Source organism: Microtus pennsylvanicus, chromosome 11, assembly GCF_037038515.1.
Source record: "Microtus pennsylvanicus isolate mMicPen1 chromosome 11, mMicPen1.hap1, whole genome shotgun sequence".
In the NCBI taxonomy this organism is placed as follows: Eukaryota; Metazoa; Chordata; class Mammalia; order Rodentia; family Cricetidae; genus Microtus; species Microtus pennsylvanicus.
The window spans coordinates 62,400,897-62,417,307 of record NC_134589.1 but is presented as its reverse complement, the minus strand read 5'-3'; the positions used below and the strand labels follow the sequence as shown (position 1 = coordinate 62,417,307).

The following is a 16,411-nucleotide window of genomic DNA, read 5'->3' as shown; positions in this document are numbered from 1 at the left end:
TTAAAGTTTCTGAGACCCATCATTTTTCCAACTGAAGACTCTGGCAAAGGAAGCCCAGCCTGGGGTTTGGATCTGACCTCTTTCCAACATGGCCACTAGACACGTCACTTCCGAAAACCAACTCTTTGCAGGCTGTGGGGCTCTGGTGGAAACCAGACATTCCGCTCAGAGATGCTCTATGTGTCCATTCTATGATGAGCCAGCTTGGATGCCGTGACTAGCATGACAAGCAGTGCCCAGCCAGCCTCAGTCACCAAATTCACATGAAAAGCGACGACCCTCCCAGAATGGGGTGCTCTACCTTTCTATTCCCAAGCCCGAACTTCTTCAGTTCCCTAAAGGTCTGGACCCATGAATCATTCCTTTCCCAGGCAAACAAAACGTCACCAGCACACAGACCGAGCGCTGCAGCTGGGCAGAGGTGCCACCCTCTGCTCAGTGGGCGGAGTTCAAAGCCATTCTTGTAGCTTCGCCCCATGCTGCTCTCCTTAGTGAAGACCACTACTTCCTTACTGAGCCAGCTGTTTTGCCATGTAAACAGCTAGAGTGGCAGGTTAAAGGAGTCCCTCTTTGAGGCCACAAAGCATAAATCAAATAAACACCTGAAAGATTGAGGACACCTAACCCAGACCACCAGGACTCTTGGATGGAGCCATTACAACACAACACCACCAGCTAGGCAGAACCAAAGCTATGCTCACACCAGACAGAAGGCTACTGAGAGATGCTCTCAAGTCTACAGAGAGCATGGTCACATCACAGGAGTACCTACACCCCACCCAGGCAGGTGGTCCCATGAAAACAGACATATTGTTTCTGATCAATGAATGTGGCCTTGTGGCCAGCATGAGCCACGTGACGCCATGGGGGGCCTTCTGCCATCTGATGACTGTCCACAGTGGCCACTCCAGGACCTAGCTGTCCCTCATGCCCTCTGGTCCACGCTCCTCAGGAAGGTTTTTTTGGGTCACTGAAAGTAGCTGCCCCCTCCTCCCCAAAAGACTGTCTCTTCCCCACTAACAACCCAGCCAAGAGAGATGGGGCACCAGGGGTTCAAACTGACCTCTGACTTGTTTTTATGAAAAGGTGCTTTGCTTCCTACACTTGACCTCTGAACATAAGGAGGGGGATTGGATAGATGGGTAAAGGGGCAGGTTATGCAGAGTTAGCTGTGAAGGAACCTTCCAGTCCCAGGAGTAATGGTCACAAGTGATCTTCTCTAGAGCCAACAGATGACACCCAGGGCAGCTCTCTCAAGTCACCATCAGGAGCCAGTCCCTCTATTCCCACCACCCAGTGAGAACTAGGCATGTTTCAGGATGCTACTGTCCACTGTATCACAGGAGCAAACATGCCGTTGTCCTAGACCTTAAGTCTGTGTGTGCATACATCTGTGTATGTGTGCGGCATGTCTGTGTACATATATATTTGTGATGTTCATGTATGTGTGCATGTGTAAATGTGTGGAGCATGTATCTGTGCATATATATTAGTGAGACTCTATGTCTGTGTCTGTAGTGTTTGTATGCATGTGTACTGTCTGTCCATATACCTGTGCAGTATACATATGAATATATGTTTGTATCTTTGTATATGTGTACACATGCAAGTATATATCCAGGCATGTATGTGTCTAGTGTGTACTTTTGCATTATATTCATACATATGGCATGTTTAAGTATGTATTGGTTTAATGTTCAAATTACATATGTGTGTCATGTATATACAAGTACGTGCAGTTTGCATGATCTGTGATGGGGTGGTCCACAGGTAGGCAGGTGGACCCAGGTTTATTTCAGTCTTGGGACTGGCTCTAAGTGATGGTCACTGTCAAGCTGGTCACCTGCCCTCATTCTTGCTGATGGTCCATTCTCTCTCCTCTCTCTCCTCTCTCTCTCTCTCTCTCTCCACTCACTGTACCTCATCTCCCCAGACTCTGGAAGTCAGATGACACATGGGCCCACTAATGCCAATGAGGAGTCCACGGTACAAGCTCCAGGCCTTACAGACACCTCCTATTAGTGTCTGTGGTTGGCACTCTGGGCTCTGGCAGTGTCAACCTGACTTCAGACTGAGGTTGGCCATGTGAGAAGTCAGGCATGGTCACTGACCCAGACCCAGGTAATATCCTGAACTGGAAGGCTCGGGTGAGCTTTCTGGCTAACCGTACTCTCTTGCTCTCGGTATCAGGCACTGATGCTGGGGGACAAGGGAGCTGGGCACGTGACCCTGGGAGGGATAAACACAAACTTACACATGGCAACTCATGGACCCTGCCCAGCTGCCGTCAGCCTGGCCCCTTGTGCTGCAGTAAAATACAACCCTGACGAGAACAGCTCTGGGCATTTTGGTGAGTCCGTGGGGTGAATTGTGGAACTGGAAGAGGCTCCTGGGACTCTGAGCCTGCAGCTGGTGTTAGTGAGAGGGCTTTGGGGATTCACAAACTTGGCACCAGAACTGTGGGTGCTCTTGGAGACCTCTGAACTTGGCATTAGGAAACCAGGTGCTCCCTGAGTGGCCAGAGCCAGGATGTCTCCCAGACGGGCCATGTCTAGGTCTGTGGTCCAGCTACAGCTGGGGTCTGTGTGGATGTCTGTGGCCTGCGTCACTGCAGAAGGCCCTGGAACCATGCAAGATGAAATCAGAGGACTATGCTGAGCCAGCCCCGCCCTTTGCTGGCCCTGGGAAAGCTGACCTTGCCTCTCACTGGCCACTGGCAAAAGAATTGGTCTCTGCACATTGGAGAGATGGTCCCCACCCCTCACTACAGGTCAGGGTGAACCAACCCTGAGGGCATGCATGTAGGGGAGCTGACTCCACCTACTCGCCCAAGGTGGGTGGCCCCAGGGGCCCAGACTGACAAGCTTGGCTACCATCCAGGTCTACAGCCAGGCCTGGAGTTGACCCGCCCTGGCATCTACCCCATCGAGGATCTGCTAGAGCTGGTGAAAGGACTGGCCCTATGAAACGACACCCACACGATCTCCAAGACTCATGCCAGCCACAGGATACCCCAGAGGAGTTCCTGTGAGGACCCAGTGATGATGGTGCACCGGAGACCAGAGTCACTGCAGACCAGTGATTCACTGCAACTGACATTTGCCAGTAAAACTGATGGGACAAAGAGGAATACTATAAGGTCCACTGAAGCCTCCACTGTCACCAGGACAAATGAAGAGGGGTTAGAGAAACGGGAAAGAAGGAGAAGCAAAGAGAGTTTTCTAATGTGGTCTTTGATTTTGTTTTGCTTTGCTTTTGTTCACTTCCTTGCTTAATCTGATTTGTTTCCTTATGGGGGTGTGGCAGGGATGGGGGAGGAAGGGGGGACCAGGAGGTGAACCTGAACTGGGGTGCATGATGTGAAACTCCCAAAGGGTCAATAAAAAAGTTTTTTTTTGTTTTTTTTAAGTGCTTTTGAGGACCTTTCAAGCCACAGATATGTCAGGAATGAAGGTTCTAGGGAACCCAAATGTGCAGATGGCGTCAGTGGTGAGGTCGGGTGGAGACTGACCCTTTGCGGCTCCTCCCATCACAGCTGAGGGAGGCGTGAGCATCATGCCCCTCACTCTCATCACTGTATCAAGCCCCTCCATCCTCTCGGCTCTACTTCCTCATGTGACTGCGTGCTCGTGACATGTGACTTGTTGACCAGAGCTGCTCCTCAATACCATGGCTGTTGCTTACTCAGGCCCTCACATCTGTCTCTCACTCATGCAGAAGTTTTAGACCTGTTATCTCAGAGGGCTGATTTGTCTTTTGTCACTGCCCCAAGCCACTAGTCCTCTGGGGAGCCACAACACCATCTGGCTTTAGGTTTATTTATCGGCCCATTACCTGTCCCTTACCCCACATCATCCTCCTCTTGACCATCCTCTTGTCCTGTCTCCTGCCTCTCAGGCCTCACGGACCACGGGACAGAGCCTACATTCTCAAGAGGTCCTTCCCTGTTGCAGAGCCAGTGCCCCACAGTAAGTCTGGAGACCCTCGTCCCTGGGTACCTTTGTACCAGCTGACAACAGGCTTAGGGGTGCCAGTCACTCGGCATGCCAGCTTGACTGTTTCGCCCAGCTCAGCGGTGCAATCAGCCAATTCCTCTTCAAAATCAGGGGGACCTGAGGATACATAAGGAGGTCCTCATGTTATGTGTACAGGCCAGGCCGACCGTCTCAATTGCACACACCCTGGCAGCTTACCCCACCCAACACTAGGACTCCATGTTCAGCAGTGTGGCTGTTACCATCTGCAGTCCCAATGTAGAATCAAAGGTGAGTGAGGCAAACTGGATACAGAGTGGGAAGGAGTAGGGACTATAGTAAAAAAAAATAAAGAGTTTGGGACCTGAGTTTGCATCCCCATCAACCACATGAGGATGTAGCCTCGTGTGCCTGTATCCCTAGCATTGTGGAGGAAGATACAGGCAGATCCCTGGAGCTTATTGGCTAGACAGCCTCCCTCTAAAACGTAAGCTCCAGATTCAGTGAGAAATCCCGGCAGAGAGTGATTGAGCAGAACACCTGATGTCTTCCTCTGGTTCCAGCACATATACACAGGCCCATATACCAACACACATGTGTACATACATGTATACACACATGCATATACCACCAAAAGTCAATTCATTTTTTTTCGAGAAACGGTTTCTCTGTGTAACAGTTCTGGCTGACCCAGAACTTGCTCTGAAGGCCAGGCTGGCCTTGAACTCACAGAGATCCATCTGCCTCTGCTTCCCAAGTGCCAGGATTAAAGGTGTGCACCACCACCACCACTTGGTTAATTAATTAAATTAATTAATTTTTAAAAACATATAGTTTGGATGATATGTTTTTGGTCTGGCTGAGGAATCTGGACTAAGTTAGAAGATTCCCCCACATCTTGCAGAATCCAGATGGATGTCCTGATGTTAGGGTCTTCGTGTAGGAACCCCCTATGATTTCCCCAAGTGTTTCCTCTCCCTAGTTGGGGGTAACCTGATACTCCACCTGGATTTCCCAGTGAGGGTGCAGTTCTTATACCCCACCCAGAGCTGACAGGAGAGAGTGGAGCCCTCTGCTCCCAAAAGCACCCCCTCCTGTCCAGTAGGCAAGGGCCAAGGCAGTGTCACCCCACAACCTGAGACTCAGGGTCCCCACAGCCTGGGTGCAGCCCAGCTGGACACCTAGGGTTAAGAGTCATGTCCCCATCCAATCTTGACCATTATGGCCCAGCCCTACCAAAGGACACTCACGCCATACAGGCTGGGCCAGGCGTTGCTGGATGCCACAGATCTCCTTCACCCACGAGTTTTTGATGATGACGGTCCGGGCCTGCAGCAGGTATTTGCGCACAGAGTCCTCCCGCTCATGCCACACCTCAAAGGCACGGTCATCCCCCTCTACCTGGTCATTCAGGTCGATGCTACTCAGCTGTGGGGAGAGGATATCAGTAGGGAGGATGTGGCCATGCTCAGATGATGTGAGATAACCCCAGGAAGGACACACTGGCCAAGGACTAGCCACCAGCATCCACGCCACAGCCTGAGAGGGAAACGGGACTCCACCATGGCACAGCCACTCCGCCTACAGAGCCCTCAGCAGCCCCTGCACACACAGACCTTCATCATGTTCCGGAACACGTAGCTAAAGGTGTCGGTTCGAGAGTCTCTCCGGGGCTTACAGATCACCAGGTGGTTTCGGAAGAGGAAGACATGCCGGTTGTGGCCCTTCCAAGGCATCCGGGCCCCTGGTGCCCCCTCCCATACTATGAAGTGGCCCTAGAGATGTGAATGGACTCTGGTCAACCAAGCCTCCCCAATGACACCCACATATCCAGCTCCGCACCGAAACCATGAAGTCATCTACGAGCTCCCACCTCCAAAAGCCTCCTACAGTGTCCCACCCTCAGCATCCCAGGGCACCACCTGGCGAATAGGTTCTCCCAGGGCCTCCAGAGTTCCAGGATAGTTCTCCATGAGCGACACGTGCAGTTTGTTCTCAGCGCGCTGCGGCAGGGCAGACACCACAGCATAGGCCTGCTCCAGCAGCGCGCAGTTCTGACGGTTGCGGGCCTTGTTGCGGATTAGTTCCTGGGGTGAGGGTCAAGAGTCATGGATCCAGGATGATCGGAACCCAGGAATCCCCCTCCCTCAACAGGTGCAGCCTGCACAAACGAGGCTGGAGCATATCACCTTCAGCAAGGCTTGGTATTTCTGCACCCGCTCCACTGGCTGCTCCAGGTAGTGCTGAAGTGGAGGTGGCGGTGGCTGCGTGGGGTCCTTGGCTGACAGTGTCTCTTCTGCATATTTCTGTAGGAGCCACAGAAGTGGTTTTGCGCATGAATGTGTGGTCCCTGGGTGGCTAGAGTTACTGCAAGGGTGTCATAGGCACGGCCCTGGACTCCCCAGGCAAGGCTATGGCCCCTGGGAGCTAGAGGAGGATACCAAGGGTGCCGACACACATAGCCCTGCACAAGGGTCACTGGGTGGCATAGGGCTTGGGCAGCTTACATAACGAATCAGGAGTGCAAAGTGTGGGTACTCCTATTGGCAGTTCCCACTGAGCCAGGGTTCAGGCAGGTGGTGGGCAGGCAGTGATGCGGGTTGAGGAAGACAAGCTTGGGCCGGCCATGTGGACCATCAGAGCTACACCTCAAAGTGCATTTGGGCAAGAGCTAAGGTCTAGGAGCAAGCAGGGTGGGTGGCCTTGTGACAGACAGGAAGCACCTTGTAGAACTCCTGGACCGGAGTGCTGACAACCACGGACTCAGCTTGCACGCGGCCCACCAGGAACTCGAGGTACTTCTCAAAGGCTTCCTGGTTCTTGATGAAGCACATGGCCACGTCATCGTCGGTGTCACAGGACTGCAGCTCCTTCAAGAAGCTGCCACAAAGGGGACAGTGTCAGCGCCTCCCTCCACCTACCAGTCCAGGCCTTCTCTAGAAGGCCAGACTCCTTACCAGGGCCTGAGCCCTCTGAGAGGGTATGGTGAGTTATGTGTGCAAGAAGGGTACAGTTGTGTGCCCACCACCCATGCACAAGTACGACATATATTATATGTGCACATGCACAATAGCATTCATACGTGGTGCAGGTTTTCTAAAAGTATGCATGCCTATACACATAAACATGTACAAATGTGAACACATACACGTACAGACATTGTCTATGTGCAACGTGGTGTGCACATTTCTGGTGTGCACGAATCTTGGTATAGGTGCATACATATATATGCTCATGTGCACTTGTATGCCTTGTGTGACAGTGCACATGTATATATACCCAAATATGTATGCACATGTTGGCATGTATGCTGTGAGGCAAATATAGGTACATGATGTGAAATGTTATGTATATCCTTGAGCAGGGATGTAAGCATGAGTTTGCATGTGTGTGCAAATATGCACACGCATATTAAGCACACGTGCATGCATAATGTGGCAGCTATGCCTATACACATGTATGCATGTGTGTGCGCGCGTGCCTGCGCATGAAAATCTACATGCATATGGCTGTGCACACACTTGTCAGAGGCAGGTATACTGCAGGCTTCATCCTGCATGAGCCAGATATGCAGAAAGAGGAAAGTCTGCCTTGTGACACACTAGTACAGGCTCTCCCTTTCCTCCGTTCCTGCCCCCCCTTGCCATGAGGCCTGGCCTGCAGGTAGGGGCTGGGTGCTCATAGACACGCGTGCCTGTATGCAGTCCCACCCCCCTACCTGCTGTGGAAACGGCTGATGTCCTGCACATTACGAAAGATGACTGTCTTCTGGCTGGCCACCGCTGTAGGCACGCGGGGAGATAGGTCCAGGTGCTTCATGTGGTGGCTCTCCAGGAACTGCAGCTCACCCACAAAAGCCTGCTCTGAGCTCAGCAACTCCTGGATGACAGAGCTGGCAGGAGGAGAAGCCATTACGGGGCACTTGGGGCCTCCAGTGGCCACAGGCTCCTGTCCCCGTCAAGGCCCTGGGAACGGCACTGTTACAGGAAAGCCGACTCTCTCGTAGCCCCCGTTATCTCAACTGCCAAATTCGGGCACTTCTTGCTACCAGAACCCCTCTGTCAGCTTTCAGAGAGGGAATGAGGGGTACCGGGAGGAACCACTCTTCCACATGACTGCCACACCCCCCACAGAAGTAATCTGGCATAGCCCATGAGAGGCCAGCTGTGGGAATCAGTATCAAACTGGTACCCACTCTGTTCCCGACCTCCACCCATCCCCATATAGAGCAGGCATTCAAAGGCCCCTGTAAAATGGTCAGAACTCCATTTGGACCCTGAAAGAGGCAGAAACAGGTCTCCATGGGCAGTGGGCCAGCCAGGGAAAGCTCCACAGAAACTCACCTCAGTCTTGTTCGGTACTCATCCTCAGACACGGCCTCCCCAGGGAACTCGGGGGCCTCGGTGGGCCCCCACTCAGGAGATAGCTGGTGAGAAAGAGGTGTCTGTCAGAGGAGGGCTGGGCCCTGGCCCCGCCCCTGCGGAGGCGGGGGGGGGGAGGGGGCTCCTAGCTCCAAAGGGGAACAACAATGCCAGAGTCCTCTGGGCCGGTGACCTGAAGACCCTCTTCCCTGAGTTTCCCAGCCAAGTACCTTGAGCCTCTTGTCCAGGTAGGCAGGCGACACCCAGCCCTGCCTAGAAGGGCTGGATTTGGTGGGCTTGGTGCGTACAAGCCAGCGCAGAGGATGGGCCGAATCAAGGACCTCCACATACTGGCCTTCTCTCAGAATGATGGCATCCTGCTCTGCCCCCAGGGGCAGGTAGTCAGCTGTGACCACGTAGATGTCAAAGATCTGATTGGGCAGAGAGAGGAAATGAGTTGGGGGGGTGGGGGTCGGTTTGGCATACCCAGCCTGTCAGGATCCCTGGTAGCCACCAGAGAAGGGAAGATGAGAAGTCTTCCAAAACCTTGGGGAAGAGGTTGAGTCAGGAGTCCCAAGAAGGTATCAGCCAAACCTGTCAAGTCCCAGAATGCAGGACAGGAATCTTGGGGACATTTAGTGCAGACCCTGGCTCCCAATCCCACACAAACGGCAGGAATGTGGATGTTCTCCCTTGTCTTCACCCAAAAGAAAGCACTGCACCCGCAGGGTCTCTAGCTGGGGCTGCCTATACTACTTGTTCACATCCTACCTGTCCACCTGCTGCCTGCTAACAGGGTGCCTGCTACACCAGAGGGAGAGGAGGGTGGGAGAAGGAAAGGGAGCAGGGCAGGGGAGAAGGCGTGAGGAGGACTCAGGGGAAGAAGTCTTCAGGGATCCCTGGGGAATGGACCCAGTTCCTCACCAGTTCCTGCCCTCAAGCCAGGAACGCATTTCCTGAGGGCCTGTGATGCACTCGCTTTCCAAGACCTCCTCCCTGGGATCCTGCCCCCGTACCTCTCATCCCTATACCTTCCCTCCAAGAGTACCCTCCCCAGAATATTCTCCAAGGGTCCTGACCCACTGACCTCACCACGCGAGTCCCCATCCTCTGACTCTGAGGATGACTCCTGAACACTGGAGGAAGGACGAGACCGGCCGTGCCGAGGAGAGGCAGATGGCGTCTTGGACTCCTCATCGCTGTCGCCGCCAGGCACCTGGAGCTTGGCTGGATGGGCACAAGGGTGGTGATGCCCCCCAATAGCCACTTTCTAGATCATGGAGGCAGGAGAGCCTCCGCCCCTGCTCGAGAGCACTGGGCCCCACCGCCCCCTTGGGACACGCACTAGCGCCTCACCCTGTGAGATCTTGGCCGACACCATCTCGGTGATCTGTGAGGTGAGCTTCTGCAGGAACTCTTCTGTGCCCACCTCAGCGAGGGACAGGTGACCATGGGCCTCGTCAGCCACCAGGGTCTCCCCTGGGGAGGCAAAAGTGACCCTTAATCTAGCATCCTCCCCCCGTGTCTACTGAGTACCCCCTACATTCTAGGCTCAGTTTGAGCCCTGAGGGATGCCGGGCACAGGAGACCAGGCTTCCTAATGGTGCTGGGGTCTGAATAGGAGACTACCCTCTAGGACAGGGGTGTTGAGGCCGGCCCTTGACAGAAGGCTTGCTGTGGTCTGGTCTGAGCCAATATGCAGCCAATGTAGTTGAGAAGAAAAGCAAGCAAGTCCAGACAGAGAGGACACAGTAGATGCAGCTGAGGGACACTAGGGGTGGCTAAGGATCAGCAGGGTACCCACTGGGCAGTCAAGGGACAGCCAGTCGGGGAATGGACAACATAGCCAGGATCCAGACAGTTACTAGGGACAGTAGGCACAGTTAAACGGCAGGTAGTGTGGACAGGGGATACACTGGCCGCAGGTGGCCAGCATGGCTACAGGGTAGAGGGTGAACAGGGAGGACGAAGCTGCAGAGGCTTCAGAGTTCGGCTATCAGGCTGTGAAGGACCTGGAGTATGGCCCATGCCACCTCTGCTCTTGTTGCCTGGCTTGCTGGCCTCCACAGCCCATTGGATGTGAGCTCTGCATCTAGGTTAGGCTTCCCTTGGGATCCCATAGGCTCCCAGATCTACAGAGGTCATAGATGTCTCTGACTCCAACCAAAGCTCAGTCCACGGGAGACCACTGATCCAGCACCATTGCCAGCGGCATCCCTTTCACCTGGCCTGGCTCGGGGTGAAGGGTCCTTAGAGTGCCCATCCCACCTGTACCTTTCCTTTGCCCAGCAAGATCAGCAAAACCTGTAGATTCCGCCATCTGGGCTGAGATAGTTTGGCTTGTCCTGTGGAGACAGGGGCATCCTGAGAGTCCTGAGATAGGAGCTACCACTGACTCCCACCTTCCATGGTTGGTCTAGGACACCAGTCATCTTCTCCACATCAGAGGGCCCCTGGGAGACCCTCATTCTATGCTGGGGAAACTGAGGCATGGCAAGAAACAGGGGGTGGCCCAAATGCACACCCTGTGCAGGCCAGAACTGGTCTATCAGCAGGACAGGGCGATCTTCACCAGCATAGCTGTCCTGAGCCCAGTTCCCAGACCTATTCTGTGATCTTGGCCCTGGGGCCTTGGATAGCATCCACTCACCCTTGCAAGAAGGAAGAAATGAGGGCCTCTTTTACTCTCTCCTGCTCTTCCTCCTTGGCCACTGTCAAGAGAGCAGAGAGCCATCAGCATGAAGTCCTGGACTCTGAAGTTTCAGGTTCAGACATACTCAGGACATTTGAGCTGCTCCAGGAACCTAGACTCTGTTCTCCGAGCCCTGAGTGGGCAGTTTTCTGAAATGGTACTGTCCTGCTCCTGACCATGGTCACCACAATGGTAACCACGAACATACGAACATGAGTCTACCCTCAGAATGCCAACCCACGGGGGACTGAGCAAGGCTCTGGAGCAGAGAACTCAGCTCACCCTAGAGACCTGTCCCCACATACAGAGCAGGGCAGGTGTTAGACCTGAGAGATGCTGAGACCCCACACCAAACGCCCCTGCACCCATAAGGCCGGACATGCTCCGGAGGTGTCCTGAGACCATAGAAGGATGAGAAATCAAATGCTGAACATCCACATGCGCTAAGAAGTCCGCGAGCCTGCACTGCCCAGCTCTGGGTCTCCTCCCACTCATATGTACCTGCCTTCCCCCTGACCCTTCACTCACAGCCAGAGACGTGCAGGCTGGCAGAGCAGAGAGCCTGGCCGGCAGCGTTGGTAGCAATGCACGTGTAGGTGCCCTGGTGCTTTCGGCCCACGTCCAGCAAGACCAGGCTATGCTGCTTGGCAGAGCTGGCCATGGTGTAGCCAGGGGTTTCGGGGCCAATCCACAGCACTCCCTTCTCTGCCTCCTCCTTGAGCCAATGTACAGTGGGGGCTGGGTGTCCTGAGGGACAGAGGGCAGTGAGTCCATCCCTGACAGAGACAGAACCCCACCAGGACCTGGGCCCGCCCCCAGGGACAGGCAGTATGTGGCTGTCAGCCTCTCCAGGACAGCTGCCTCACCTTCCACCTTCACTGAAAAGGTGATGCTGGAGCCCCTCTTCACTTTCTTGGGGGTGAACTTCTCCAGGATCCGGGGTGGCACCAGCCGCTCGTGCACATCTGGAATGACACGGCCAACCCATGAGGAGCCCCTGCCATAAAAGAAACCCACCCCACCCCAGTGTGCTAATCCCAGAGGATGCCCTGAAACCTACACGCACTGACCATCCACACTTCCACAACAGCCAGCCCCAGGTCCATCCATTCTGGCTTCCTGCCCAGGGTCTACCATCCTCTTGTGCCCATCTGGGGCTATCTCACCTGATGCTGGCTTCTCTTCTGGTTCACTGGGACCTGAAAACACAGAGAGTCAGACACTGAGCTCTCATAGGTACTCTGATCCCATACATGGTGCTGAGCTGCCCTGGTAGCTCCACTCCCAGGGCAAAGATACCAAAACCTCTTGAAACCTTAGTCAGAGAGCTGTGGGAGTCACCACTCAGCATGAGGATGGCCGCAGGTCACACAGACCTGATAGATAACATACTGCTACCCGTTCTTGTTACCCTCAGCCTCCCCAGACCTGTGGCCTTGATCTGCAACAAATGCATGGGCACGGGAACAACCCAGCATCTTAGGGAACCGCATCTTCCAAGATCTGGCAGAAGAGGCCACAGGTAGCACTGCATCCCTCCTAGCAAGATAGGTTTGGTTCAAGTTTGGAATTCACTTTCCATGTTCAGGAAGAAGGAGCCTCAAGGCTGTTCCCTGCAGGGCTGACTTCTGGCTGAGTCTCTGCTCACTAGAGCAATGACCTCAGGACCTTGGATCCAAGTCTGATAGGGTAGCAGGTCAGCTCTGTCCAGTCCTTCAGGAAACCCACCTCGGACTAGCAGCCGGGCCGATGAATAGGCAGCGCCTACAGCATTGCTGATGTAGACTGCATACTGGCCGCTGTCCTCCAGGGTGACTGAGACAATCTCCAGGGTATGCACGGTCTTTTTGTCAGTCATGCGGATGTGGGCAGATGTGGTCAGAGGCTGGCCATCTTTGAACCAGTACAGTTTGGGGGCTGGATAGCCTGGGGGCGCAAAGGCAGGTGGTTGTGATGACGGGAAACCCTGAGCAGAGGTCCCTCAGAGACCAAAGGGTGCTGGCCTCCTTATGCAGAAAGGACACACACATGACCAGCCATGCTGGCTGGGGTCCCCTCCCAACTGTGGCCGGTAGGACTTGGTCTCTGTTAAGTGAGGCAGTGCCACTTCCTCCTCACCTTTCACCTTGAGCTGGAATTTGGCCAAGCGTGTGCCAGGGGCCACCTGGAGGTCTTTCAGCTCCTCCAACACCTGGGGAAGCTGCCCCTCATCTGACTCGGTCCCCTCTTGCTCCCGGCTGTCAGGAAGGACAAACAAGGGAGCGCCCATAAAGCAACAAGTCAGAAGGTTCAAGGCAGGAGGATCCCGGGAGTCATGTCAGACACGGAGGGAACCCTGAAGCTTCCTGAACTGTGGGACAGAGGAAGCAGAGCCACCAGGACCTGGTGGAAGTCCCCAAGATTTGACTTGTCAATCCAAGGACCCTAACCCCCTGCCCCAGGCAGCAGCGCATGGCTGCCTCCTCAGAGATCCTGAGACCCCACCTGGACAGGTATCCCTGGGCGCTGAAGTACGATGAGGTCTCAGTAGCGTCTGCTGCGGTATCATAGTCTGTGCTGGTCACTGGGAAAGAAAGCGTGACTCAGGGACAGGCCTAAAACACAGTGCACCAGGGCTGCCTTGGCTGTGTGAGGCTCTGACCGAGCAACCCTGCAGGGAGCTACCGTACTCAGCTTGGAGAAGGGCAACAGCTGCGCGTACCCTCCCGTGACTGGGCCAACACTTCCAGGCTCTAACTAACTGCAGGCTTCTTTGACCCAACAAACTATAGGCATCACACAATTTGCCATCTCCATGAGTTACAACAGCACAGGCAGAACCTCCAATTCCATCTTACAGTACCATGAGGGGTTAAAGAAATACTGGCTTCAAAACCAACAAGCCGCGGACTTTCCAGGCAGGATATAGTAAGAGAGACTAGATTTTTCTGCAGTTCTGCTATTACACATCCAGTGTTTGTGTCCCACAAATATGCATGTTAAAACATTAATGTTGGCCAGACGGCTCGGCAGGTAAAGGTGCTTGCACGGAGCCTAACAACCTGAGTTCAATCCTTGGAACCCACATGGTGGGAGGAGAGAACCAGTTCTCACAAATTGTCCTCTGAATGCATACAAGTGTCATGGCACACACGCAGACACACATATATGCACATGCGTGCACACACACACACACATACGCACATACAATGTAAAAAAAAAAAGAACCAGAGTGGTATTGGTATTAGGAGGCAGAGTCTTTGGGGGGTGGTCAGACCGCACCCAGGCCACCTGGAAGACACCCAGCTCAGTCCGGCACTCACGCTCTACACGAAGCTCAGCCTTGGTGGAGGAGACTCCCACGCTGTTCTCTGCCAGGCAGCGGTAGACACCCATGTCTGCTGGTACCACAGCCATGATGATGAGCTGGTGACCACCCTGTTGGTCCTCGTTGATCATGTAATGGTCGTCCTCCTCCAGCAGCTTCCCGTCCTTGAACCAGCGCACGCTGGGCACAGGCTGGCCTGTTACCACGCAGTCAAAGCTTACGGGGTATCCATCCTGCACTTCTTGGTTCTGCAGCTCGGTCAGGAACACTGGGGCTAGCACAGCCGGGTAGAGGGTACAGAGAGTTAACCCTGGAATGCCCATGCATGCAGATGCCACGCCCATGCAGGCGGGTGGTGTGTGACATAGCAGGCTTTCCTAGAAGAGGTTCCCTAAACTCCACAGCTAGACACCCTGAGCTTCTCTCTCCATCCTTCTCTTAGAAGTTTCTTTTGGTTCCCAGTGAGGCAGAGGAGTGCAGGCAGAAAGAATTCACAGGCTTGAAGTTTAAACCTCAGGTACCCCAAACTAGGGAGAAGTCTCGAGACACAGCACTGAGGGTCATTCATTATAACCTCCTGGTGGCCTGGGAGAGACTGGAGTGCACAGTGAGGTTGTCTTACTTCCAGTAGTGGACACAGAAACTACCATACGGAATGGACCTCAACACACACTGCTAGTGAAAGATAAAACTGAGGTTCACAATCAACTGTCTAACCTCGAAGTTGGGGCTTTGCCATGTTCCCCATAGGCTGGGGGACAACCAGTCAAAGCTCCCTTCTGGTTCTGACTCATTCATCCTCTTCTCCCTCTACCCTATCTCAGGCCAACCCCCACCCCAGGCGACTGTAGCCCACGGCTCACCAGCATCTGAAGTCTGCAGGCCAGGTGTCTTGGCTAGCGGCACCGCAGGGGTGACATTGGGCGCCACCTTCCCAATGCGCATCTCCACTCCCCGGGGTCCCGGCTCTCCCAGGCTGATCTCCACCTGGATGCCCATGGTGGCAAACATGTCTTGGAAGCAGGTGACTGCCCGGCGGGCCTCTTCAAGTGCCTCAAAGCGAATGCACACAAAGTTTTCGTCCTCTCGGTATGTCTGCCAGTCTGCGGGCTCCTCTGACTCGGCGGGGCCTTCATCAGCGCTGACGAAGAGTTCCTCCTCTGAAAGCTCAGCTGGGCTCTTGGTGCGGAAGAGCCGGTGCAGGCGCCGTGCTGCCCGCCGGAAGGCGTCATCCAGCTCGCCTCCTGAGGAGCTCTCGGCCTCACTCTCTGTCCCACTGACCACCACGCAGGCACTGTGGCTCACGCGGCCAAACTTGGTGCTCACCTGACAGGTGTACCGGCCAGTGTCGGTGGGGCCCAGGCCAGTGACCAGCAGAGAGCAGGTGCCATCCTTGAGCTGGTCTATGTGGTAGTGCCGCCCGTCCGTCAACTCTACGCCATCCTTCAGCCAGCAGGCCCGCATATCAGCCTTGCTGGCCACCACACACTCCAGGCGCAGCACGTCCCCAGTCTGTGCCTCTGTGTCCCCAAATGTCCGGGAGAACACAGGCCCTTCCTGCTGCTTCATCTCCTTCCGTACTTTGTAGCCCTTAAAGGCAGCCTGGATCTTCACAGCTGCCTTGTCCAGTGATGGATCCTTCAAGTCAGCTGCACTCAAGTCTCCAGGCAGTGAGTCCACGGGCACTCCTTGCTCCAGCTGCTTTTGTGGCTTCGTGGAGGTGGCGACCTGGGCCCCATGCTGTGGACACAGAATGTGAGGTCAGAGCAAGGCTGGGAAATGAAGACCAATAACATTCCAGGCCCAGTGCCCCTCCGGCACTCCATCTGCCTCCAGCGGAGTGGCTGCCCAGGCGCTGGCTGAACCCCTGCTTCGTCTGCTCCCCAAAGCAAATGCTCATCCTAGAAATCCCAGTATACAGTGACCCAGATGGGGACCAACAGCACCATGGGGAACACCAGAAAGGCCAGGCCCATCTCTTCAGGAAAAAGTTGTAACTGTTGAGTGGGTAAGTGGGGAGGCGAACAGTGAATGCAGGAAAAAATAGGCAGGCAGCTGGTTATGAGGTTGAGCGGGT

At 54.5% G+C, this 16,411-nt stretch overlaps 1 protein-coding gene across 43 annotated transcripts in view; it reads right to left on the bottom strand.

Moving 5' to 3' along the window:
• Positions 1-16,411, bottom strand: part of Obscn (obscurin, cytoskeletal calmodulin and titin-interacting RhoGEF) — a 146,239-nt gene that overhangs the window by 29,082 nt on the left and 100,746 nt on the right. For all 43 annotated transcript variants that reach the window (XM_075992403.1, XM_075992406.1, XM_075992405.1 and 40 more), the window contains 21 exons: positions 15,198-16,074; positions 14,330-14,608; positions 13,512-13,590; positions 13,146-13,264; positions 12,756-12,953; positions 12,194-12,226; positions 11,894-11,992; positions 11,556-11,774; positions 10,986-11,046; positions 10,610-10,680; positions 9,692-9,814; positions 9,423-9,562; positions 8,566-8,766; positions 8,318-8,400; positions 7,693-7,866; positions 6,698-6,854; positions 6,164-6,280; positions 5,897-6,061; positions 5,591-5,749; positions 5,225-5,402; positions 3,999-4,112 (listed from right to left, as the gene is read on the bottom strand). In XM_075992403.1, coding sequence (XP_075848518.1) covers positions 3,999-4,112; positions 5,225-5,402; positions 5,591-5,749; positions 5,897-6,061; positions 6,164-6,280; positions 6,698-6,854; positions 7,693-7,866; positions 8,318-8,400; positions 8,566-8,766; positions 9,423-9,562; positions 9,692-9,814; positions 10,610-10,680; positions 10,986-11,046; positions 11,556-11,774; positions 11,894-11,992; positions 12,194-12,226; positions 12,756-12,953; positions 13,146-13,264; positions 13,512-13,590; positions 14,330-14,608; positions 15,198-16,074 — 3,646 coding nt within the window. The remainder of the gene's footprint in view (positions 1-3,998; positions 4,113-5,224; positions 5,403-5,590; positions 5,750-5,896; positions 6,062-6,163; positions 6,281-6,697; positions 6,855-7,692; positions 7,867-8,317; positions 8,401-8,565; positions 8,767-9,422; positions 9,563-9,691; positions 9,815-10,609; positions 10,681-10,985; positions 11,047-11,555; positions 11,775-11,893; positions 11,993-12,193; positions 12,227-12,755; positions 12,954-13,145; positions 13,265-13,511; positions 13,591-14,329; positions 14,609-15,197; positions 16,075-16,411) is intronic.